The sequence below is a fragment of the Cetorhinus maximus genome, chromosome 13 (assembly GCF_964194155.1).
Source record: "Cetorhinus maximus chromosome 13, sCetMax3.hap1.1, whole genome shotgun sequence".
Classification (NCBI taxonomy): domain Eukaryota; kingdom Metazoa; phylum Chordata; class Chondrichthyes; order Lamniformes; family Cetorhinidae; genus Cetorhinus; species Cetorhinus maximus.
The window spans coordinates 44,973,367-44,999,125 of NC_135891.1; the positions used below are offsets into that span (position 1 = coordinate 44,973,367).

The 25,759-nt window shown below is 41.3% G+C and overlaps 1 protein-coding gene across 1 annotated transcript in view; it reads right to left on the reverse strand.

Annotated features, from left to right (window-relative positions):
* dpm1 (dolichyl-phosphate mannosyltransferase subunit 1, catalytic) overlaps positions 1-25,759 on the reverse strand; it is a 79,326-nt gene that overhangs the window by 33,051 nt on the left and 20,516 nt on the right. The window contains exons 2-3 of the mRNA XM_078555348.1: positions 17,373-17,472; positions 4,791-4,824 (exon numbers count right to left, since the gene is read on the reverse strand). Coding sequence (XP_078411474.1) covers positions 4,791-4,824; positions 17,373-17,472 — 134 coding nt within the window. The remainder of the gene's footprint in view (positions 1-4,790; positions 4,825-17,372; positions 17,473-25,759) is intronic.

A 25,759-nucleotide genomic window follows, 5' to 3' on the forward strand; every position in this document is an offset into this window, starting at 1 on the left:
AAAACGGATTACTTGTCAACATTACTGGGTCCATTGATGTTTGTGGTATATAAATAAATTATTTAGACTTGCATGTGGGGGTGGCCTGATTTCGAATTTTGCAAAAAGTACAAAAATTGGTTGTATCGTTGATAGTTAGGAGGAAAGAGGTAGAATGCAGGAAGATGTAAATAAATAAATGAACAGTAAAGTGGCAACTGGAATTCGATCCGAAGAATTATGAGGCAATGCTTTTGGTAGTTCAAACAAGGCAAGGACATATACAATAAATAGTAGGATTCTGAGAAGTGTAGGGGAATAGAGAGACGTTGCAGTGTATGTTCACAGATCCCTAAAGGTAGCAGGACAGGTAGATAAGGTGGTCAGAAAGACTATAGGATACTTTCCTTCATTGTCTGAGGCTCCAGTATAAGAGCAGGGAGGTTATGCTACAACTGTGTAAAACATGGGTTAGACTGCAGCTAGAACACAGAGGACTGTTCTGGTCACCACATTACAGAATGGAGGTGATCACACTAGAGAGGGTACAGAGGAGATTTACGAGTGTGTCGCCAGGATTAAAGCATTTTAACTATAGGGAGGAGTTGAATAGGCTGAGGATTGTTTGGAACAGAGGAGACTATGGGGAGATTTATATAATTATTGGGGGTCTAAACAGAGGGACCTCTTTCTCTTAGCAGCAAGGTCAATAACCAGGGGGCATAGATTTGAAGTAATTGGTAAAACGATTGAGGAGTAATTTTTTTTAGCCAGAAGGGGTGTAGAACTCACTGCCTGAAAGGGTGGTAGAGGCAGAAACTCCCATTGCATTTTAAAAAATACTTGAATATGCACTCAAGCTGCCGTAACGTACAGGTTGCAGAATAAGAACTGGAAGGTGGGCTTAGACTAGATAGGTATTCTTTGGCTGGCATGGACACAATAGGCAAATGGCCTCCTTCTGTGCCATGAATCTATGTTTCTATTTCTAAGATCACCATTTTGAAGTCAGATCTCCAAGCACCTGTACTCTCCTATTAGTAGTCCATATCTTGTAAAATCATGTTTTACAAAGTTGCTGAAAGTGGATCTTACTACAAGAAAATGCAATTACTAAGTATTCTCATGATAGCTAACTTCAGCCTAACTGGATGCTTTCCAAAACTAAAGTGCACAATTCCTTGAAGAGCAAGATGGATTCCAGCAGTTTGTGAAAGCTTGTCTTATTATTTTTTTAAATTATTTCTATATCAGATTTGAGCTACTGTATCAAAAGGAGATTTTACTTTATTTACAAGTAGGTTTTTATATTTATGGCTGGTACACCATAATGAGCCAACCTTGTAGTTACACTGCACATCTGCCACTGGCTCAATAGCACAGCATTGCTGATTTTGCAAAATTAACGTTAGGATTCTGTAACAAGAGGAATTATAACATTGCATACCAACTGCAGTACGTATAATGGTTGCATAACATGATTTAAGGTCTTTTTAAAACTTATTAGAAATTGAATTGTATTACTATTAACTCTTAACATTATTACATAACAACAGATAAAGCCTGTTGGTTGGGGGAGTGAGGCGAGGAAGGGGATTGTGAAGTGGGGGGGGGGGGAGCAGAGTGGGGGTGGAATGAGGGAAGGGAAAGTGGAGGAGCGTGAGGGGAAAGACAGGAGGAGAACAAGGAAGGGGGAGAAGAGGAGGGAATTGGGAGTTGCAAGGTAACTGGAGCAGGAAAGAAAAAGAGAAGAATACAGTGTAAACTGTCACTAAGTAATGGTATGAAGGCAGCTGCATTGTACATTTCTCTACACTCCTACTGGTATCCACTCTGATTTGGCATTCAAGCTGACTGATAATCTCATTGCCATTAGGTTTCTTTTGCACATTTGTAAAGCTGGGAATTGTAGAACCGAGTGATAAATCATCAATGATTGACAAGCCAGGAGAATTAAAAGATGAACCAATGGTATCATGACTAGTGTCTGTGAGGCAGGGTCAAGCCACAGATTCAGGACAAGAAGCCTGGTAAATTACAGTCTGGTGTTGAAACAGTAAATTTTAACATAATTACATTACAGTGAATACTTACAATTCAAAGAAAAATCAATCCAACAATAATCTTCTAAAATATAACGCACAATCATTATCAAGCAACCCAGGAGTGGTTAGTGTGTAGAATATATTTACATCTATGGTTCTATAAATTTGAAACAGGTTCAAGAACAAGGCTATAGGTCAGGCTTGTCCAATCTTTTTGAGTAGGGTGGGCACATTTCAATTTTTCTTCCATTCAGGGCCGATGACCAAATTTCGGAACGATAAGGTTTGACACAACATTAAACATGAATTTCAAAAAATGCTGAAGTATGAAAAGAACAATTTGTTAAGCAAGAAAAAGTCACAGCCGATAAATTGATAATTTAGAAAAATGAGTAATAAATAAAGACAATCAAGTTTGACAGGGTAAGAGTGTGTGTGTGTGCCCAGCTCACGTCCTGTCTCGGGGTGCTCACTCACTCACCCTCACCCCATCAGAGTGGGTGAGAGTGCCTGTTGGTGTTTGGGGGTGAGGGTGAATGAGAATCCCAAGACTGGGAGTGAGCCAGACACACACGCTCCCCATCTCTCTCACACATACTCAACCAGCCACCCACCCACAGCCAGGGGAACATGGCCACAGCTAGGTCAGAGCACTGGGAGCTGGGGGAAAGCAGCCGGAGCCAAGGGAAAGTGTGGCAAGCGGAGGCCCCGTGTGCTCTAGCGTCTCTCTCGCTCTGTCTTCACAAACTCGCAGTTGCCAGTGTTTGCCGCTCTGTCAATCACAGCCGATTAGCAGCAAACGTGGGAGAGAAACAGACTGTGATTGGAGAGCAGTCCCCTGCAGAAATCTTCAAACTCACTGACCCCTCTTACCGGAATTTTCAACAATCGTTTGGAAGTCACAGAGGAGCTGGACAAGCCTGCTATTGGTAGAAAGCAGGGTACTGAATTTTTTTTGGATCAGTCTAGTTGACAGTCGATATGACACAACAGACCGAGTAGCTTCTTCCCATGCTAAAAACTTCTACGTTTCTACACTACTAACTCAAATCACCAGTGCACAATTTCAATTTCAATTAATTTTATAGCAATCAACATTACACGACTGGAGTTTTAATATTGCAAAGTCTATCGCAGTGCTATCCAAGATTCCCTCTAAGCTGTGCAGCATCCCAGAAGTCCCTGAGTAGGCTGCACACAAGTCAGTTCCTTTAAATTATCACATATGTATAGCTGCACAAAATAAGTTTAAAGGGACCGTGCACTTAACAGCTGCCCGCACTCTCTACAAAAAGAAAGGAATATTGGTGCCACCTACAGCTGTAATGGATATGTTACACTCAAATGTTGACACTTTTAAAATGGATTTTGCCACAAGCAGAGCCTGACATAGGAATTTCAATTTGAAATGGAACGCTACAACTCATTAAGCATTTTAATAGCGTTTTAGGGAGAATAGGGTGTACAGTGATAAGTATAGAATAGAATTTAATTTTGAAATATGATTTAATGACATTCACAACAAATTAGATGTTACTGGTCTTGCCAAGTGGATTAGAGCAGTTCTCAGTTAAGGAAAAAGACATCCACTTTCCCTAGCATCTCCTGCCCTTTTAAAGCCAGCACATGAGCTTCTATAGCACTTTCTTGGTTAGATAGTAAGGGGGCTGGCAAACAGCTAAAGAAAATTTGAAGAGGGGAAGCAAAAGAAAAATTGCTGTGTGTGTGCTAGTACTTAAATGTACATGTATGAAATATATTTGTAGATATGTTTCGTAAAGCCCTTTTCCCGTAAGATATTTTCAGTCAGCTCTGTGCGGCAGCCAAAGATGACATGGAAAAAAGTGCTGTGCAAGGTTGCAAGCTGACTATGGAAAGATAAGTGAGAGAAAAGGAGTGTCGGATCTTTTTAAGATATTCTGGATTCCAGAGTGAGGCAAGCAGCTAGCTACAAATTAACAAACTCAACTGGTCTGATTGCCAAGCTTGAGCCTGAGGCCAATTAAAATTAGGTGTCTTACGTAAATATAAATAAATAAAATATTGAAATTGGCAGAATTGTACAATAAACAGATAGTATCAAATGTTTTCAAGGACTCTAACATGCCTTTCTAGGAGCATCTAGAGTTATTTATTATTGAGCCATCAATGAACACAGTGTTGCAATGTATTAAAAAAGACAACTTTCATCCCCTAGTGAGTAATTAATTTTTTAAAAATGTAGTCATTGGTGTCAATTCATTATTAATTCAAAGACACAATACAGATATTTAGACTTACAGAAAGCATTATTATTGGACACACCTCTGCTTGGCAGCATTTATTGCTCATCTCTAGTTGGCTGGTTTGCTAGGTCACCTCACAGGTCAGTTAAGAGTCACATATAAGCCAGACAGTCTCAAAAGGACATTCTGAGCTAATTTAGTTTTTAAAGATAACATATGAGTTTCTCTGGATTAACAGCGTAGGCCTCTGGATTACTAGCCCAGTAATGTAACTACTATTCTTACAGTACCCAAGATACAAACAAAAACACTAATCCACATAAACAGATTTAAACAATTCTACAATACAACAATGTTGTCCCATTTTTAGCATGAGCAATGATCAGAATATTTAGATTGTTAAAATTAGTAAATGAGAAGTTCCAATTTCATCAATTATGTATTTTGCAAACCACTGCATATAAATCAAGTAACTTAACATACAAACTGTAGGTTAAAATAGTTTTTGAACATTCATACAGGAAGACAACATAGTTCTTACCTAATCCCAGTTTCTTTGCTCTAGGTCTCAGCAGCTGTGGAAACATGAAATAGTAATTATAGCAAAATCTCTAAGAATTCTACTAGAAAGCCACATATTACAGTAAGGCACAGTTAATAGAGAGCCCATTATCCTTAATCAACTTGAAAGCTATAGGCAACTTTGTATATTACACATAGATTGATCTCAGTACTTCTATTACTTTGGCATTGCTCAAAATGAGGGGGGATTTCTGTGGTATGGAAGTGAGGATTCACACCTCCAATAAAAGAACTTAGAAAGAAATTTGTTATAGATAAACTCCAAAACAGTGGAGAAAATGTTTTTTTTAAACTTAGTTCCTGGAAAATAAATAATGCTTTCCTTATGCGTAAGGAGAACACTTCATGGTATTATGAAGTAATCGCTGCAGTAACATGGGAAAACTTTTACTGGTCATCTGTTTATGACGCAGGCTTTGGGAAAACATAAAACCTGCAGCTTTTCACTTTTACCAAACATCTCCACCCCTCCATCACCTTCACATGGTCCATCTCCGACACTTCCCCTTCCTTCCTTGACCTCTCTGTCTCAATTTCTGGTGATAGACTGTCCACCAATATTCATTACAAGCCCACTGACTCCCACAGGTATCTCGGCTACAGCTCCTCACACCCTGCTTCCTGTAAGGACTCCATCCCAATCTCTCAGTTCCTTCACCTCCATCACATCTGTTTCAATTATGCCACTTTCCAAAATGGCGCTTCTGACATGTCTTCCTTCTTCCTTAACTGAGGTTTCCCACCCACTATGGTTGACAGGGCCCTCGACCATGTCCGACCCATCTCCTGCATCTCTGCCCTCACACCTTCCTCTCTCTCCCAGAACCATGATAGGGTCCCCCTTCTCCTCACTTTTCACCTCACCAGCCTCAGCATTCAAAGGATCATCCTCCGCCATTTCTGCCAACTCTAGCATGATGTCACCACCAAACACATCTTCTCCTCACCCCCCACCCCGGTCAGTATTTCATAAGGACTGTTCCCTCGGGGACACCCGGGCCCACTCCTCCATCACCCCCAACACCTCATCCCCCTCCCAAGGCACCTTCCTATGCAATCGCAGAAGTGGCAACACCTGCCCCTTTACCTTCCTCCTTCCTCACCGTCCAAGGGCCCAAACACACCTTTCAGGTGAAGTAACACTTCATTGACATCTCCTTCAATTTGGAGTACTGCATTCGCTGCTCCCAGAGTAGTCTCCTCTACATTGGAGAGACCAAACGCAGACTGGGTGACTGCTTTGCAGACATCTTCGGTCTGTCCGCAAGCATGACCCAGATCATCCTGTCGCTTGCCATTTCAACACACCATCCTGCTCTCATGCCCACATGTCCGTCCTTGGCGTGCTGCAATGTTCCAGTGAAGTCCAATGCAAACTGGAGGAACAGCACCTCATCTTCCGATTAGGCACTTTACAGTCTTCCGGACTTAACACTGAGTTCAATAACTTCAGACCATGAACTCTCTCCTCTATTCTCACCCCGTTTTTTCAATATTAATTTTTATTTTTTATCCACTTTTTATTTTCATTTTTATTCATTTATTCATTGTTTTATCCCCACCTTTTATCCTATTTTCGATCTTTTTTCCCACCACCGTCCCCTTCCCCCACCCCCACAAGGTCCCATCTGTCACTTGTTCATATTGTTCTTTCCAGAGTGCTTACACTTGTCCTGCTATTATCACATTCTGTTTTCTTACCTTAATGCCACCAACAGCATCTCATTTAGCCCTTACCACTACCATTAACACCCTCTTTATCCTTTTGTTAATGACATCTTTGTCAATCTCTCCTTTGACCCCACCTATCGTTGCCCTCCTGTTCAGCTTCACCTGCTCCACCCCCCCTTAAACAGTATAAATTTCATCACATTTTTACTTCTCTTTAGCTCTGAAGAAAGAGTCCTATGGACTCAAAGCATTAACTCTGTTTTTCTCTCCACAGATACTGTTAGACTTGCTGAGTTTTTCCAGCATTTTTGTTTCAGATTTCCAGCATCCACAGTATTTTGCTTTTATCTGTACAAAAGTATTTAGTATTGCTAAAAGGTTCAGCTTAATAAACAAGTTTAAATTCAGAGCTTTTTAAAAATAGAAACAAACTTACTTTTACAGAATATCTGATCACATGTGTCAGAAATGTCCCAGAGCCTTTTATAATGAATTATTATAATAAAATAGTCACTCCCATCAAAACAAATGTGGTAGGGCAGCCATTTTACAAAAGCAATGTCCCACAATCAGCAATTAAATGAATTACCAGGTTATTCTATTTTTGGTGATCTTAGCTAAGAGAAGATGCTACCACAGCACTGGAAGAATATTCTACTCCTCTTCATAATCGTTAATGCCCACTGGATCACTGAAAGAGGCAGATGATTTAACACCTCATTCCAGAAGACAATACCTCCAACAATGCAGTAAGCTCAATCTAGGAGTTGGGCTTGAACACAAAAATTAGGTAATTGTTACTAAATTTGTCTCCAAAACTTGAATAATGGTATCTTCCCTCCAACATCTTTCCTCCAGCAATAGAATATCTCTCTAATACAGACATACACACGGACACAAAGCCAAATCTCAACTCCTCCTCACAACTGAATGTGTGCCTGTGTCTCCCATCGCCTCAGCAGGGTCCTTGCCCATACTCCCCTCATCAACAGGATCTCTCTCCTCCTCCCTCAACAAGCATTTATTTCCTGCTGTTTTCAAGCTGGCAAGCCTCTGATTGGCCCTCCAACTTCAAGAACCTGCTCACCGTTTCGTGTCACTCACCCAATTTCTTAACTAGGTCAATAATTTGCCTTCAATTCCACGAACTTTAGCTAACAGTCTCTCATGAGGAATTTTGTCAAATCACAGTGCAGAAGAGGGGCCCTTCGGCCCATCAAGTCTGCGCTGACACGAGAAACACCTGACTTACCTATCTAATCACATTTACCAGCACTTGACCCATAGCCTTGAATGTTATGACATGCCAAGTGCTCATCCAGGTACTTTTTAAAGGATGTGACGCAGCCCGCCTCCACCACCATCCCAGGCAGCACATTCCAGACCGTCACCACCCTCTGGGTAAAAACATTTTTCCTCACATCACCCCTAAACCTCCTGCCCTTCACCTTGAACTTGTGTCCCCTCGTGACTGACCCTTCCACTAAGGGGAACAGCTGCTCCCTATCTACCCTGTCCATGCCCCTCATAATCTTGTACACCTCGATCAGGTCACCCTCAGTCTTCTCTGCTCCAACGAAAACAACCCAAGTCTATCCAGCCTCTCTTCATAGCTTAAACGTTTCATCCCAGGCAACATCCTGGTGAATCTCCTCTGCACCCCCTCCAGTGTAATCACATCCTTCCTATAATGTGGCGACCAGAACTGCACACAGTACTCCAGCTGTGGCCTCACCAGGGTTCTATACAACTCCAACATGACCTCCCTACTTTTGTAATCTATGCCTCAATTGATAAAGGCAAGTGTCCCATATGCTTTTTTCACCACCCCACTAACATGCCCCTCCGCCTTCAGAGATCTATGGACACACACACCAAGGCCCCTTTGTTCCTCAGAACTTCCTAGTGTCATGCCATTCATTGAATACTTCCTTGTCAAATTACTCCTTCCAAAGTGTATCACCTCACACTTTTCAGGGTTAAATTCCATCTGCCACTTATCTGCCCATTTGACCATCCTGTCTATATCTTCCTGTAGCCCAAGACACTCAACCTCACTGTTAACCACCCTGCCAATCTTTGTGTCATCCGCAAATTTACTAATCCTACCCCCTACATAGTCATCTATGTTGTTTATATAAATGACGAATAATAGGGGACTCAGCACAGATCCCTGTGGTACGCCACTGGACACTGGCTTCCAGTCACTAAAGCATCCTTCTGTCATCTCCCTCTGTCTCCTACAACTAAGCCAATTTTGAATCCACCTTATCAAATTACCCTGTATCCCATGTGCATTTGCCTTCTTTATAAGTCTCCCATGTGGGACCTTGTCAAAGGCTTTGCTGAAATCCATATAAACTACATCAACTGCACTACCCTCATCTACACATCTGGTCGCCTCCTCTCATATCCCCTCTTTGCTCTCCTTATTGCTTTCTTAAGCTCCACCCAGCATCTTCTTTACTCCACTAATGCCTCCGCTGATTTGCTCCCCTTGTACCTGGTAAAAGCCTCCCTTTTCCTTCTCATCGTATCCTGAATATCTCTGGTCCATGGTTCTCTAGGCTTGTTACTCCTTCCTATCACCCTAAAGGGAACATGTTGAGCCTGTAGCCTCCGCATTTCCTTTTTGAATGCCCCCCGCCACTGCTCTTCTGTAGATTTCCCTACAAGTAACTATTCCCAGTCTACCATGGCCAGATCCTGCCTTATTTTACTAAAATCCGCACTCCCCCAATCCAAAACACTTTTTTTGCAACTTGTCTATTTCTTTGTCCAAAACAAGCTTAAATTGTACCATGTTGTGGTCGCTTTCACTAAAATGCTCCCCACCACCACCTCAGCCACCTGTCCGGCTTCATTCCCCAGTATTAGGTCCAGTACTTGTTAGATCCTCTACATATTGACCTAAAAAGTTCTCCTCTACACATTTCAAGAAATCCACTCCATCCAAGCCCTTAACATTATGTCTATCCCAATTAATGTTGGGAAAGTTAAAATCACCTAATATAATTACCCTATTGTTATTGTTTTTACACACCTCCGCAAATCGTGCATATATTTGCTCCTCAGTTTCTCGCCGACTATCTGGGGGTCTATAATAAACACCTAACAATGTGGCTGCCCCTTTTTATTCCTAAACTCTACCCACAAAGCTTCATTCGATGCCCCCTCCAAGATATCATCTCTCCGTGCTGCAGTAACTGACTCCTTAACTAATAATGCAATGCCTCTTCCTCTTTTACCCCCTCCCCTGCCTCGCCTGAAGATTCTATATCCCGGAATGTTGAGTTGCCAATCCTGCCCTTCCCTCAACCACGTCTCTGTGAAGGCTACTATATCACAATATCTCAATCCTCACCCTTAACTCATCCGTTTTACCTGTAATACTCCTGGCATTAGAGGCCATCCAGCCTTGCCTTACTCCCTTGAAACTTAATGCAGCTGTACTCCCTCTGACTTGATTGTTTTACTGTATTATGATGTGTCCCTATTCTGCTAATATTCTGTGTCCCCTCCCCCTGCCGAATTAGTTTAAACTCCTCCCAACAGCACTAGCAAACCCGCCCGCAAGGATGTTAGTCCCGCTCTGGTTCAGATATAGACAGTCCTGCTAGGACAGGTCCCACCTTCCCCAGAAACGGTCCCAGTGATCCAGGAATCTAAAACCCTCCCTCCTGCACCAACTCTTAAGCCACGTATTCATCTGCGCTATTCTGCTATTTCTGTGCTCGCTAGGAGTAATCCAGAGATTACAACCCAAGAGGTCCTGCTTTTCAGTCTCCAGCCTAACTCCCTGAATTTTTGATGCAAGACCTCATCCCCCTTTCTACCTATGTCATTGGTACCAACATGTGTCATGACCCTTGCCTTATCACCCTCCCCCTTCAGGGTGCCCTGCAGTCATTCAGTGACATCCCAGACCCTGGCACCAGGGAGGCAACACACCATCCTGGAGTCACGTTGACGGCCACAGTAGCGCCTATCTGTTCCACTGACTATAGAATTCCCTATTACTATTGCTCTTCCTCCCCTCCTGTACAGACAGGCTGCTTGTGGTGCCAGGAGCTTGGCTCCACTCTTGGCTCCACTCCCTGGAGGAACCAGCGCCCTCATCAGCCTCCAAAATGGAATACCAATTTGCGAGCGGGACCCCAGAGGACTCCTGAACTACCTGCCTGTTTCTCTTGGACTGCCTGGTGGTCACCCATTCCCTTCCTTCCTCAAGTCCCTTCAGCTGCAGTGTGACCACCTCTCTAAACGTGCTATCCACGATGCTCTCAGACTCGCGGATGCTCCAGTGTCCCCAGCCGCCGTTCCAGGTCTGAAACCCGAGCTTCCAGGAGCTGCAGCTGGACACACTTCCTGCACACGTGCTGGTCTCGGGCACTGGAAATGTTCCCGGCTTCCCACATGGAGCACACCATGACTTTGAGCTCTCCTGCCATGACTTATCCCTTTAAATTAAACCTTTTAAATCAATTATGCTAGGGTCCTTCTTTCCTGATCTTCGTTACTACAGAATATACAAACTATAAACCACAAAAATACCTTAAGCTATAAACAATAAAAGTAGTAAATACTTACCCAACCTTACCCACTACTTACCAATCATTTCTCTCCCTTGTAGCCTCTACTGCTGCAGCAGGGCAAGACCACTCTCTTAAGATTTAAGAAGTTGGATAGCAAAGAAAAAATGCAAAGAGCACCTCTTCCCCTCTGCACAGAAATCCCATTGTGCACCAAATTGCCAATACCCACACTCACTCCTGCTGTCTCACTCAGGATGAGGTCTCTCCCCTGCTCATGTGCAAGCACACTGATGCCTTCTGGAAGTCCACATTTTTCTCTTTAGGCTGACAAACAAACAATGGCTACTTGGGTAAGGGGTTTTCAGTGCCTGTGAAACTGTACCCAGTCACCATCTCACTTATGCTCTTCGCCTTCCACACAATTTTTCACCCTCTCAACAATTTATCTTTCAACCTTCTGACCAACAGAAACCATATAAAGTTGGTTAAAAATACAGGTCAGAAGTTGGGAATTCTGTGGTGAGTGACTCACCTCCTTGTTTTAATATGCCTTCAAGGGATAATAGCATGACATCACCAGAAGGGAAATGTGTCATATGATCCAATCTTAGTTTTACTTTTGTTTTGAGCAGACCACACACACACAGCTCTGATGTCGTCAAGCTTTATATCTATGTATAACTGTTTTCATGTGCCTAGTCTTAATAAATGAACCCACAACGTGCTTACTCAATCCCTTAAGCAATTGCTGCCTTGTGTCTTGTATAGTAAATAAGCCAAGGTATTATATCATTATAATAACACTACACTCCTGACTCCCCAAAATCTGTCCACCATCTCCAAGGCACAAGTCATGATTGTATTATGGCCGGGATGGGAGAAGTGCGCAGTTGATCTAGCCCCACTACTCCACAGGTTGTACCATTAGTTTAAAAGTTTAATTTACTCACCAACGTGGCCAATTGTTTACCTTCACTACTAGTACCCAGAGTAAAAGAGACTTTAACCAGACTTCTTTCATAAACAACAAACTTATTAGTTTATTATAAAACCAGGCTTGTCAAATAGAAAGGCAAAGCTTATCAACATACAGTATGGAATATGGAATTATACTCACTATTCTTTCGAGATACCCTAAGTCTCTTGCACACAGACACACACACAAACAAAGAGATAAAAAATAGAAATTGAGGAATTTGACCAAAGATCAAAAATCAATGGTTCAAACATAAAGGATAGACGGTGGAGTTCTTGAAATGGTGTCCAGGTTATATGGTTGGTCTCTCAGCACTGATCTGTGAAACAATCAATGACTCTGGCACTGCTTTTTAGGTGGACTCATGGAATACTCGAGGGTACTCTATTCCAGCATGTAAAGCGTCTCAAGAGCAGCTTACATTCACTTCCAGCAGTGGACTGGCTCTGGACTGCAAAAGGCTGCTGTCTTCCTTCTCAAGCAGTTGGTCCTTCTCTTCTCAAAGCAAAACCCAAACCCAAACCTACTTTTAAACCAAAGTCTTCCAGGCATGTTTCTTTTTCACAGCCACACAGCCCATGTGACCCCCTTGTACAGTTCACCTGCGTCATGAGATTGACAATAGTTTTTTTCAACTGCTCAATTACCCTTTCTTGTAAAAGGATGCTTTTTCCAAGAATGACAGTCTTGCATTAACCCTTTAAGGGACAATGTCTATTAAAACACAAATTCTTCCAAAATGTCCTAAGTCCTTTAAGATGAACCATTTTCTGTGATCAAAGTGTTCATGACAATTATGATGGAATACTCTCTACTTCCCTGGATCAGTGCAGCTCCATCACTTAGGAAACTTGACACCACTCAGGGCAAAGCAGTCCCTCTGATTGTCACCCTATCCATCACCTTAAACATTCACTCCCTCCACCACCAACGCAGTGTCAGCAGTGTATCCTATATGCAAAATGCACTACAGCAACTCACCAAACCTCCTTCAGCAGCACTTCCCAAAACTGCGACCTCTACTACCTAGAAGGACAAGGGCAGCAGACGAATGGGAACACCATCTGCAACTTCCCCTCCAACCCCCACACCAGCCTGAATTGGAACTGCATTGCCGTTCCTTCAATGTTGCCGGATCAAAATCTTTGAATTCCCTAACAACACTGTGGGTGTACCTACATCAGATATAGACTGCAGCATTTCAAAAAGGCAGCTTACCACCACCTTCTTAAGGACAAATAGGGATGGGCAACAAATGCTGGCTTTACTAGGGATACTCACATCCCATGAAAGAATAAAGAAAAACTCCCCTTCCTCCAAACCGTGAGTCCTGTAAGTGGAGTCCCATGGGAGAAGTCAAATTGTTCAGCCCTTTGCAGCTGAGACCTGGAAAATTTTAACACCTGGCTCCATCTGCATAGGCTCTGTTGGTCTTCAACTCTAACCTAGTAGAAAGTGGTAGTTAACCAGCAGAATGTCAGGCTTCAGGGGGCCGCCTCTGTTTACAATAGCGGATCTGCATATTTAAAAAGGAGTCTGCTGCTTTCTAAAGGCTGTCCATCTCGCTTGCTTAGGTGAGCAGTTAAAGATCACAACCACCGGGACATCAGTGGGATCAGTGCAGGCAAGTCAGCAGAGCCATTTTTACTGCTGGCCAGGTATCAAATGACAACACCTTACCTGGAGGGGGCAGGCTTGATGGACTAGGTAGCCTTTTTGTATAATTGTATAAATGTTGTATATATATAATCTGAAAAGTACGCAGAATTTTAATTATTGGAGTTCCAGTTTTTTAAATAGTTCATTTTGATTTTAATGAAACCTGAGATTTTTCATGACCATTTGAAACAATACCCAGGCCCTATGCTAGCTCGTGGCAGATTTTGGGACGGTGGGTGGTGAGGTGAACTGGAAATTCATCTGCTGTTCCAAAAATGAGGCAAAAGTTATTTTAGCTTTTTTTTTAAAAAAGGCTTTTGCAAAGGAGGATTCCCCAATGGGGGTGGCCTAAGCTACCCTTGTGGGGAGGAGCAGCCCTGTTTCACCTGGCCCCCCCAATTATCAATCTGTCTCATCTTTAACAGAGTTTCTTTCAGTTGCTGTCTCCAGCATGGTTTTTCTCATTTTCTCCACTCCTCAACAAAGTTTTCCTCTCTCTTGACCCAACAATTCTCCATGGGTCACACTAGAACAGATCAAACCAATGACCACTTCTTTGGTAATCACATCCAAGTATGAGTAGAGAAGTTTTTAAAAATTGGTCAGCACAGCATTATTACTCCAACCTCTTCTTGCCTGCCTTCGTCTGTTTCTCTTTAAACCTTCCAGTTTTTGTTTAAAAAAAGAAAAATCAAGGTTGGTTATTTGCAATAACAATGTTAATGTTCAAGAGGCTAAGAAGGAACAGACAGATAGCAATTCACTGAAATATGCCCTGCTCTTTTAATGAAAAAGCTGGCTCACAGATGACCAGTGGGATAAAGATACAGCTATAAAGCATGCAGATAACTCTTAACTATCTAAATATGTCCTCTTTCTGCTACAGACAAATAAAAAGATTGATTTCAAAAAGGCTGGTTTAAAAGAACATATGATACAAGAGATTTATTTTATTGGTATGAATGTGTATATGATTAAGAGGAAGCATTCTGTAAAAGCATAAGCAATGTAAGTTTCATGTGCTACTCTTATTTTAATTATGGTGTTGTGACATAATAGGATGCCTTAGTTTTTAAAGGAATGACTTATTTAAGTTTTAGAGTTTGCAGAATTCAGTTTAAAAGGGGCTACTGCACTTCCTAATTTTTTGAGTGCTGGAATAACTCCATGATGGCATGGTCGCAGCAAGGGTCAAAACTTGGAAGAAGGACGCGTCAGAGATGGAATTACAAGATTGTAGCCCCAATTTTCCAATGAATGTTTGCCCATTCTTACACCTGGTAGTGCAGGATCTCTCATTAACTCTCCTTTTGAAATCACTGTGCTCCATCAGCTTTAGTTTATGAAAGGCAAGATGCTATAGCAGGTTTTTGTGGGGAAATGGAGATTAAACATAAAATCAGTGGAGCTCTCAGGATTCATGTAAAATAGAAATGGTGATTTTTAGATTGCAGTCCAGTTTCCTGCCTCACATATGTAGACATATCAAGGTCAAAAGAACAAAGCATTGGGTAAAAGAACATGTTTTTCTGATTCTGAAATCTTTGTTCAAGATTAAGTAGTCCCTATCAGGCATTACTTAAGCTAGATGTTATTCAGAGAATTTGGTACATTCCTCCTACAACACCTTAAATCACAGACTCAGTTACTAATTAGGTACATGTTGTAGGCTTTCAAATGCTCAAAAAGGATTAATGAAATGGTAGAGGACATCCTTATTGTTGCAGTGAGCTGAGTTGACAGTGTATAAAAGAGAACCTCTCTCAGGAAAGTAAACCATCAAAATCAGCCTGGGTGTGACTCAGAACTAACAATGGTTGAAGGAGTGTTAAAGGTACCATAAAAATAAGCAAAAGTTTTTTTTTGTTCATGGGATATGAACATCACTGGCAAGGCCAGCACTTGTCCATCCTTAAATGCCCTAGAGAAGGTGAGCTGAAGTTCATCAGGTGTAGGTACACCCACAGTGCTTTTAGGAAGAGGGGTCCAGGTTTTTGACTCAGTGACGCTGAAGAAATGGGGATGTAGTTCCAATTCAGGATGGTTTGTGGCTTGCAGGGAAATTTGCAGGTGGTGGTGTTCCCATGGATTTGCTGCTCTTGTCATTCTAGATGGTAGCGGTCACAGGCTTGGAAAGTGCTGTCGAAGGAGGCTTGGGCATGTTGCTGCAGTGCACCTTGCAAATGGTACACCCTGCTGCCACTGTACTGGTGGTGGAGGGAGTGAATGTTTAGGTGGCAGAAGCAGCCTCTTTGTCTTGGATGGTATCAAGCTTCTTCAGTGTTGTGGCAATTGCACTTATCCAGGCAATCTGATGACGTCACAGGCCTGAAACATTAACTCTGATTCTCTCTCTACACAGATGCTGCCTAACCTGCTGAGTTTTTTTCCTGCATTTTCTGTTTTCATTTCAGATTTCCAGCATCCATAGTTTTCTGCTTTTCAATTAGTCTTCATCACACTCCTGACTTATTCCTTGTAGATGGTGGTCTTGAGTGTACTCACACAAGGAACACAAACTTAGCATGCAGGTACAGCAAACAATTAGGAAGGCAATTGGGATGTTGTCCTTTATTGCAAGGGGATTGGATTACAAGAATAAGGAAGTCTAGCTATTGTTGTATTGGGCTTTAGCGAGACCATACCGGAAGTACTATGTGCAGTTTTGATCTCCATATTTAAGGATGGATATACTTAAAGTTTTACTAGGTTGGTTCCTGAAATGAGGAGGCTCTCCTATGATGAGAGGCTGAGTAAATTGGGCCTATATTCTCTGCAGTATAGAAGAATGAAAGGTGATCTCATTGAACAGCAGCAGGATCAGCACATAGGAAATCAGCCAGTCTGGTGGTCCCGATGCTGATGGAATCAGTATGCATTTTGAAAATCTCTACTGCTGGTCTACAGCAGTATTTATTGCAGCTCCAACTTAGCAATGCCTCCCAGTATTAAATAAAGACGCCCACATTACAACATCTTTCTACCTCCTTTATACTTTTGCCTGTCAGGTCTTGGTGGCAACTTCCCCTTCCTACAAAAAGTAGTCATCTCTTTACGATAATTCAGGATCCTGTAAGGGGATAAGTCTTCGAAAAAATAATTCAGAATTTAAGTTTTGAAGAAATTGCTTATATTGAATTCACATAGAAAAAGATGTAATTTTGCCCAGTGAATGATGAAGTGGTAGAGCCTTTCAAAAGAGAACTAGACAGGATTTGGTAATGAAATCATAGTTTAAATCTAGGACAAAATGGTGATAGAAGCTGTGGCTTGGGTTGACGAATTCAGAAGGAACTAAAGATGGGGACTAACTACAGTACCACATAAACACCAGATGGAACTACAGAAGCTTGATGACCTTGAATCGCTGAGTGGCCTTGCCTCATTCCTTACATTCTTATGTTCTTACTGCTACAGTATAACATTTCTATTTCCCACAAGAGCTATCCTCATGGCCTATCTCAGTGAAACTACCAGTCAGTGCCAAATTATGGGGTGTTCTGTTCTACCAACTTTGGCCACAAACTCAGTTCCCTTGGAACTTTTAGTAGCTGGCACAGAGAGATTATTTTTATCCTATTTGCACTGATTCCAGAAAAGTCCCAGAGGTGAAAAGATTATACCACCCAATAGACCACCCAGTTCCCTGAAGAAAAAGACTCAGCATATACTAATTTACAGATACTACCCAAACACTTACGATTTTATCAGATCCATAAATCTGTTCCAACTGTTTGGCAACCTCAAGTGTCCCATCAGGACTTCCATCATCAATCACTATAATTTCATAGTCAAATCCACTGTAAACAAGAACAGAACACACATCACAGAATTGTTACAGCACAGAAGAACAGAACACATATCATTATTAAAGTGCAAAACATGGGAAATCATCTTTTATCAATCAGCCAGACAAAAGAGATCTGTTCAGTTGTAAGAAACTGGTGCCCAACCCCACCCCCCCCACCACCACCACCCACCTTTACATATACCTGTCAAGTCTTGATGGCAGATTTGGGACACAACTGCAATTTTAACTTAAGCCCGAGCAGTGAAGTTACTGCAGCTTTCCTGCCAGGCTGAACCAATCAGAGTACATTAGCTGCAAAAAGGTAAAAAAAAACCTTTGTTTTGTGGGGCCAGGTGAAACACAAGTGCTTCTCTGGTCCCCACAAAGATAGCTTTGGCCATTTCTGCCCTGGAACCCCTTTACAAAAACTTGATCCACCTTTTTAAAAAAAAGCTAAAATAGCTCTTGCCACATTTTTTGGAGCAGTCGGTGAGTTTCCAGCTAACCTCACCACCCAACATCCCAAAACTTGCCTTGAGCCAGCATCAGGGCCTGTGGATTGTTTCAAACGGTCATGAAAAAAAGCTTGGGTTTTCATTAAAATCAAAAATTCCAAAAACTACAATTATATGTATCTTTCAGATTATAACATTCTATACACTCAACATTTATACAACTATACAAAAAGATTACCTGGCCCATCAAGCCCAACTCATCCTGAAAGGTTCAGTCATTTCATTCGTTCACCTTTCAAGTCTAGCTGGGAGAGGAAATAAACCTGAGACCAATTTCAGAAAACCTCTTAAAAATTCCTTTCCAACTCCCTAGACATTCAGCAAAGCTCCAGGAAATCGTGGTAACTTATAAAAGCCTATTATTCTCAACCAATCTAGATCTGAAAATGGTCTCCTCTGTCAGGAACGTGTCCAGATCTTTTTTGAAGGGCTGCAGAGAATCCATACTCATCATATGCTCTTAAACTATTCTGGAGGACACTGCCTCTGGGAAAAGAAAATTAGCTTTTCAAGGACAATCAGAATGGTTAGTAAGACTTATGAAGCTAGTATGCCATTAAAAACCCAGTTACAACTCTTTCAAGATGTGCATCTTTTTCAAGGGTCTTTACAGCGAGACTAATGGTGTAGAAGTGGAGGACCTCACCAATTCATGACTGCAACGAACTACAGTTTATGAGAACCTATACAGTGCACCCTAAAGAGGAGTATGGACAGCAACTTCTGGACTTCTCTGTTATTCTGCCCATGTCTGGACTGTGAAAGTTGCTGTCAGCTTCAGTAGCATAATGACACCACAGCAAATTCCAGGCCACTTTTATGGACCTTCAATGATGTATGAACTATGACTTCTAGGTGCCTCTCCTGTTTTATAATTTTTAACAAGTACCCCAACGCATGCCTCGAGCATTTCACACTCAAAAATGGAGATCCTGCTTCACTAATCTGATTGAGTTTTTTTGGGAGTGATCAGGTTAGTGGTTGATGGCAGTCTAATTGATGAACTATATCTTGAATTCATGTGCATAACACTATCTATCCACACTGAAGAACATCTGTCACATATGGGCCTATTCTCTTACTTCAGCTAAATTGGTCTATTAACTTGTCTAAAATCCCAACTCTTGTGCATATTATTGTGTCTTCTGCAAATGTGTGGATGATTCCATTATTGTGCTTATCTAAATCATTAAAAGATTATAAATAACAATGGCCACAATAAATGTTCTTGCAGTACTGTTCTTGACCTGGCCCTTGAAGATTTATTCCCATGGATAATGACCTTCTGCTTACAAGTTTGGAACCATTTTATCCAACATAATTCCATCAATTCCAATCAAGTCAAGAGTGTGATAGAATACTCACCACTTGCATGAATGGATACAGTCACAATAGCACTCAAGAAATCAATACCACGCAGAACACAGCAGTTCATTTGATCAGCATCCCTTCTACTAATATTGTTCTGCTCCATCACTAGGGCACTAAAGCTGCAATAGTTAGTATTCACAGGAAGCCACAGCAACAACTCCCTACCGTTACTTTGACAACTCCTCATTCATCCATAACTACCATCAAGAACAGCAATGTCATGGGAACACCATCTATTCCAAATCATGCACCATCCTGACTTGAACATATAATGTCTTTGCTTCATCATTACTGGGTCAATATCCTGGAATTCCTTATTTAACACCATCTTATAAGCACTGTTACCCCCAAGGACTGCTGTGGTTTGAGGAGAAAGCCCACCACTATAAATGCTGCTTTGCCAGCACTGCCCACATACAGAATAAGTAAACATTTCTGGAAATCAAGATATAGTTTATCAATTAGGCTGCCATCAACCACTAATCTGATCACTTCTTCAAAAGAAAAACTCAGATTAGTGAAGCAGGATCTCCATTTTTGAAAACCATGCCGAGATTCCTTAGTAGTAACCAAAGTCTCCTAATGGCCATTAGTAGCAACCCTTACACTGTTTTAAACATCTATTCTTCAAACAGCATTAATGACAAGCTAATGGGTCTATAATTAAAGTTCCTTTGGAACTAGCCTAAACCTCAAAGAGCTATGAACCACTGGCTCACATTATATCTCTGCCTTTCCTTTAGCACCCTGAAATAAATGCCATCACGTCCATTATCCAAGATAGCCTTGAGTATCTTAATTATAGCTGAGGCCATTCCCACACTTAAAGCATTATCCCTCTTCAGCATCAGTCATACCTCAGAAACATCTGTAATAGTGAAAACAGATGCAGAGTAACATTCAATATTTCAACCAAATTTTGCCCTGCTAAAGTTCACAAAAGGACCCAAATGGTCTTTAATCATTTTCTGCTGTCAATAGCATTAAAAGGTTTATCATTGCTACAGGATCCAGTATAGATGCTAAGAATCAACTTTTTAACAGAAGCACCAGAACTTAATGAGTAATATTCTCCCATTCTATTACTACTATATGGTCTTGTATGAAGCTTCACTCTTCCTTTTTGACCTCTCCTTTCCTATCAGAACAATCTGACCCTTTCAACTAAACTTAAGAACTATTATTAGGATCCAACCACATTTGAGAGACACTCAAATCTGACTCCTCCATTGAAGCATGTGCTTTTAATACTTCCTTGCATCCCTCACATGGATTCCCTTATATAAATTGCCTTGTTCCCTGTGATTAAAACTAGTTAGAACTTGTTTACAAACATTTTGGTCCGACCACTATTATAGTGTTTAAGTAGGCTGGATACTACATATTTAAACACAGTTGAAAATAACTCGCAGTGTTTAAAATATCCTTTCCCACACAATACAGTATGCCTTTTAGTTTCTTTTTATCCCTCTTAAGGTCTTTGTGCACACCGTTGTTACATAGATCCATGCTCAGCTCTCCCAATTTCTGTGCTCTGACAATACAGAGACCACTCTGGTCAAAGCCACAAATGATATCCTTTGTGGTTGCATTGTGATGCACTATTCTTGCCCCCTCAGCTTCTCCATGTTGACCATTCAAAGCTTCTCTTTTGTGATCCACCTAAATGAGACTCCAGCTTGTCTTGATATGGCTGATACATCACTGCTTTTCCTCATTTACCCATTGCCTCTTGGCATCATCTACAGGCATGAGGTTCAGGTTCCACACACACATAAACAACACCGAGTTTTAACTTTATGGCAAACCTCAACTCCATAGTTACCACTGTGCTGTCAGACTGCCTGTCAAACATCAAATCATGGATGAATGAACTCAACATTGGTAAATCAAGCTACTGCTGTTTGGCTCTTGCCAAAAGCCATAAACTTGTCACCACTTCATTCTCTACCCTGGCTGCTCAATCAAGTTGAACCCAATAGCGCACAGCCTTGGTGTCCTTTTGACCCTGAGCTGAACTCCAAACACCATATCCTAGCCATTATCAAGACTCCTTCCTTCTACAATGCAATATTTCCACATGCACTTCTACTTCATTCCCAGTATTATTGTATATCTAATCTATATTTTTCTTATCTCCAGGTTCAATTTCTCAGACCTTTTGTCATTCGGCTCCCTAGCTCCACCCTACATAAAGCTTTTTTTAAAAGTCTGTTCACGTTCTGTTGCACATTAAGTCCCACTCAGCCATTGCTTGTCAACCTCCACTCTCTCCCTACTCCCCAAGGTATTGACATCCAAAACCTCATCCTCTTTTACAATTTTCTCCACAGTATTAATCCATCCTACTTCTGCAGCCTAAAATCCTAGAATTCAGCCAATGCCTTCCAGTCTTGTCAAGCATCCCATACTCCATCAATCTGAGAACTTTCAACCATCATGGCTCAACTCTCCTTATCCAATCACCTGCATTGTCATCTCTCTCCCCAAACCTCTCTTCAACCAAAATTGCCATCATCTCCCCTAATTCTATTACTACTAGACATCTGTCTCCTTCCTGAGTAACACCTTAGGATGTTTACTACATTATAGGAACAAAATAAATGATGTTTTTATTGTGGCACATAGCAATGAAGTAAAATTGGAAGGATACTGTGAGCGTTTACAAAAAGATGTTCGATTATGATGAATGGAATTTGTATACTGTATCAGGAAGTCAGCAAGCAGATACGAATTAACCTACTTACAGCATTTATCAATCCATTACTCCTTACTTACAAGTTGATTTCAAAGTACTTTTTTAATATATAAAAAGCTACTCGATTCTACCCAAATGTCAGCTTTGTTCATCTGGTACCACACATACCTCAGTCAGGTTGTGGATTCAAGACCCACTTTGGACCTCAGCAAATATTCTAGTTTGACATTCTAGTGGAGTACTGAGGAAATGCAGCATTTCTGTAAGTGCTATCTTTCACAGCAGGTACTAAAACCAAGGCTCTGTCTGCAAGTTCTGATGTGGATAAATTAACCACTCTGAAAAGCAGAGAATTCTCCTGGTGTCCTAGACAACAATGTTCCCTCAAACAGCTCCACCAAACACAAATTATCTGGCCATTCACTGATTTGCTGTTCATAAGACTTGGCTGTGCACAAACTGGTTTATGAATTTTCCAACCTAACAACAGCGTCTGCGCTGTGATGCACTTTTGGGATGTCTTCAATACATGATAAAATTCAAGTTATTTCTTTCTACTTATTATAGATTACAAATGTGAAATGCATGAATTGAGCTCAGTAACCTTACTATTATACATGTCTCAAATACTAAAATTCACCACTGCGATGACTGTGTGTGTAAATGCATCAATGACATCACTAAGCTTTGCAGACATTAACATATGGAATTCATTAACCTCAGTAGAATTGGAGGCGGGGGGGCAGGGGGAGGGTTTGTTACAACCAATTTTTGTGTTCCTCAGCTGGGAGGAGAGGGGAGGAGAAACAAAATACAGCTGCTAATCCTAATTGCTGGTCAGTTAGAGCCTGCTGCAAAGTACATGCATGGACATCAGCATTTTGACTGCAGTACTCTCCACAGTTTCCCAGTACAATAGCCTGTTGAAACTTTGTGTCTAGGCTTACAAACAAACAATAGCTATATGGATGGCTTTTGGCGCCTGTGAAACTGTACCCCATCACCATCTTAAAGATGGTTTCTCCAGCTACATTATATATCAGGTCAAACCGCAGCTCACAAGCCGCATGTGGCTCTTTGACACACAAGAGTGCAGTTCATTTCTTGTGCTGTGAAACCGCTTAAATCGTCTATTGGTGGGAGGTAAACAGCCAGGTTCAGCCTCAGCCATGAACAGCTTCATGGAGGGAGAGAAGCGGAGAGCAGACAACAGCAAAGGGACGAGGGCTAAGATCAACAATTCGTTCCAGCGCCATCACAAGATTTCTTTCGTAGTTTCCTGCCGGGCTTACGAAGGGCCATGTGACCTTCAGCGCCATTTTCTCCAGTTTCCTAACCCAGCTTCTCATTGCTGACCCTCCAACTTGCAGCCTATGTCTGGAAAGGGAGGAAAGAATTTAATACAGAACAGGAATGTAAGAATTTATTGCTATGGGACACAGGTACTCTTATTCAAATTTGTTATTCAGTAGGTGGTTATAGCTTTTTTTCAAGTAAACTCAATCTTCTTTTTAAACCTCTTGATTTATTTTCCACATTGGAAGACTGCCAAATTCAGTTAAGCAGTGGGCTACATTACTAGGTCAGAGATTGGAAATGGCTACAAAAGCAGGTCAGAGACTGGGAATTCTGTAGAGAGTAACTCACCTCCTGACTCCCTAAAGCCTATTCACAAGGCACAAGTCAGGAGCGTGATGGAATACTCTCCAATTGCCTAGATGAGTGCAGCTTCAATAACATTCAAGAAGCTCGACACCATCCAAGACAAAGCAGCCTGCTTGATTGACACCCCATCCCCACCACCTTCAACGTCCAGGCCCCTCCACCATTGACGCACCAGTGGCAGCAGTGTGTACCATCTACAAGATGCACTGCAGCAACTCAAGGTTCCTTCGACAGCACCTTCTAAACCCACAACCTCTAGCACCTACAAGGGCAAGGGCAGCAGATGCATGGGAGCACCACCACCTGGAAGTTCCCCTCCAAGCCACACATCATTCTGACGTGGAACTGTATCGCCATTCCTGCACTGTAGCAAGGTAAAAAACCTTGAACTCTCTCACTAACAGCACTATAGATGTACCTACACCACATGGACTGCAGCAGCTCACACAACTACCTACTTTAAGGGGAATGGGCAATAAAAATGGTCTAGTCAGCGATGCCCACATCGCGTTAAAGAATTTTTAAAAGTGTGTTAGCCCTGATGTATATCAGTGAAGCAGATTTGTTTTTGCCATGATCTGAATTGTGTGTGAAGGAAGCCTAGAAGATAAGAGATGAAGAAGCAGTGTGAAGGAAGCCTGGAAGTTTAGAGAGAAAAAGCTGAAAGTTTCCTCACAGAAGTGTGTGCAATAGAATAAAAACGTCGAGAAAAGGTAGTCTGTGTCTTGCGGCTCTCGAATGTCTGCAGATTATCGTGTGCAGCTCTATGGTTCAGAAGATTCAGCCACCCCTGTTATATATTCTAATAGAGCTACAAGTTTATCAAATCTACAGGAAAATAAACAATTAGGTTTGAAAACAACTAAGATTAACACCCTATCCAGTTTATTATTAAAGACTTTCCTCCTGTGGTTTTCCTTCCTTCATTTAGGTCCCACATTTTCTGACTGAAATGGCAGACAGCCAAGTTACTCTCAGAGTTTAGTCAATCTTGCCTTGTAACTAAAGACTGGAATGTTCATCAGAGTTACTGGGTTGCCTGTCCTTCAATTTTTCCTACCTCACTGGACAAAGCATGTCAGCTCCAGTCAATGCCTCTACCAATGTTAAGTTGCAACCAAAACTCCTCCTATGGGAGTTATTAATTTCAAAGATGCTATATCCAAAGACTAAATAGACATGATAATTAAAGAGAAAAAAGTATAATTTGTATCAATTCTAACATTAAAACTTTTAAAGTTCATGTCGTGAATCAATTTCAAGTCAAGTTATATCGGAGTGGAACATTACTTAAGAAAAGTGGCATTGACATTGTACTGTATTGTACCAACATACTCCACATAGAAACAGGTTACAGTCAAATTTATAGCCCAACAATCTGTGCTCTGGTATGCATCTGTTTTGCCTGTGGACTCCATCTTTCTAACTGCCCACATAGTATACTGTAATTTCTTTCCTCTGTGCAGCTCACTTTCACTGCACCAATAATTAATTAATTGAGAGTTTGGCAGGAGCACATGTGGCCAATGAAATGATGTGCATCTGTCATTTTTCAGAAAGTAAAAGCATACATTTTAAAAGCCTTTTGCCATGGGCTTCAATGTTTCAGCTTTCAGAAAACACACGCAGCAAAACTCTAGCTTGTGGGTTAATGCTGTCAGATTAGAAAGTTATATGTTAACTGTTTATATTATATGATATATACACTTGTCTTAATACAAACAAGCTGCTTTTCAAAATCCTGAAAGCTACTCTGAATACTCAGGTAAAATGACATTTTATTGGAATGGATATTATTTCTAATGTAGGTTCTTAACACATGGTACATTAGGAAGGATGGGGTACAATCTAACTGTTCGTGTAACTAAATATGGTAGGCTCTTGCAGGAACATGCTACTTGGAAGCTGGCCAAATGGCATGTTATAACAATGTGCATTCTACAGACAGGGTTGAAAAAGAACAGGACTCAGTTAAGGAAAATTGCGTAAATCCTGTGTAGTATTGCAAGGCAATGTTAAATATTTATTCAGTACATTATAATAATATA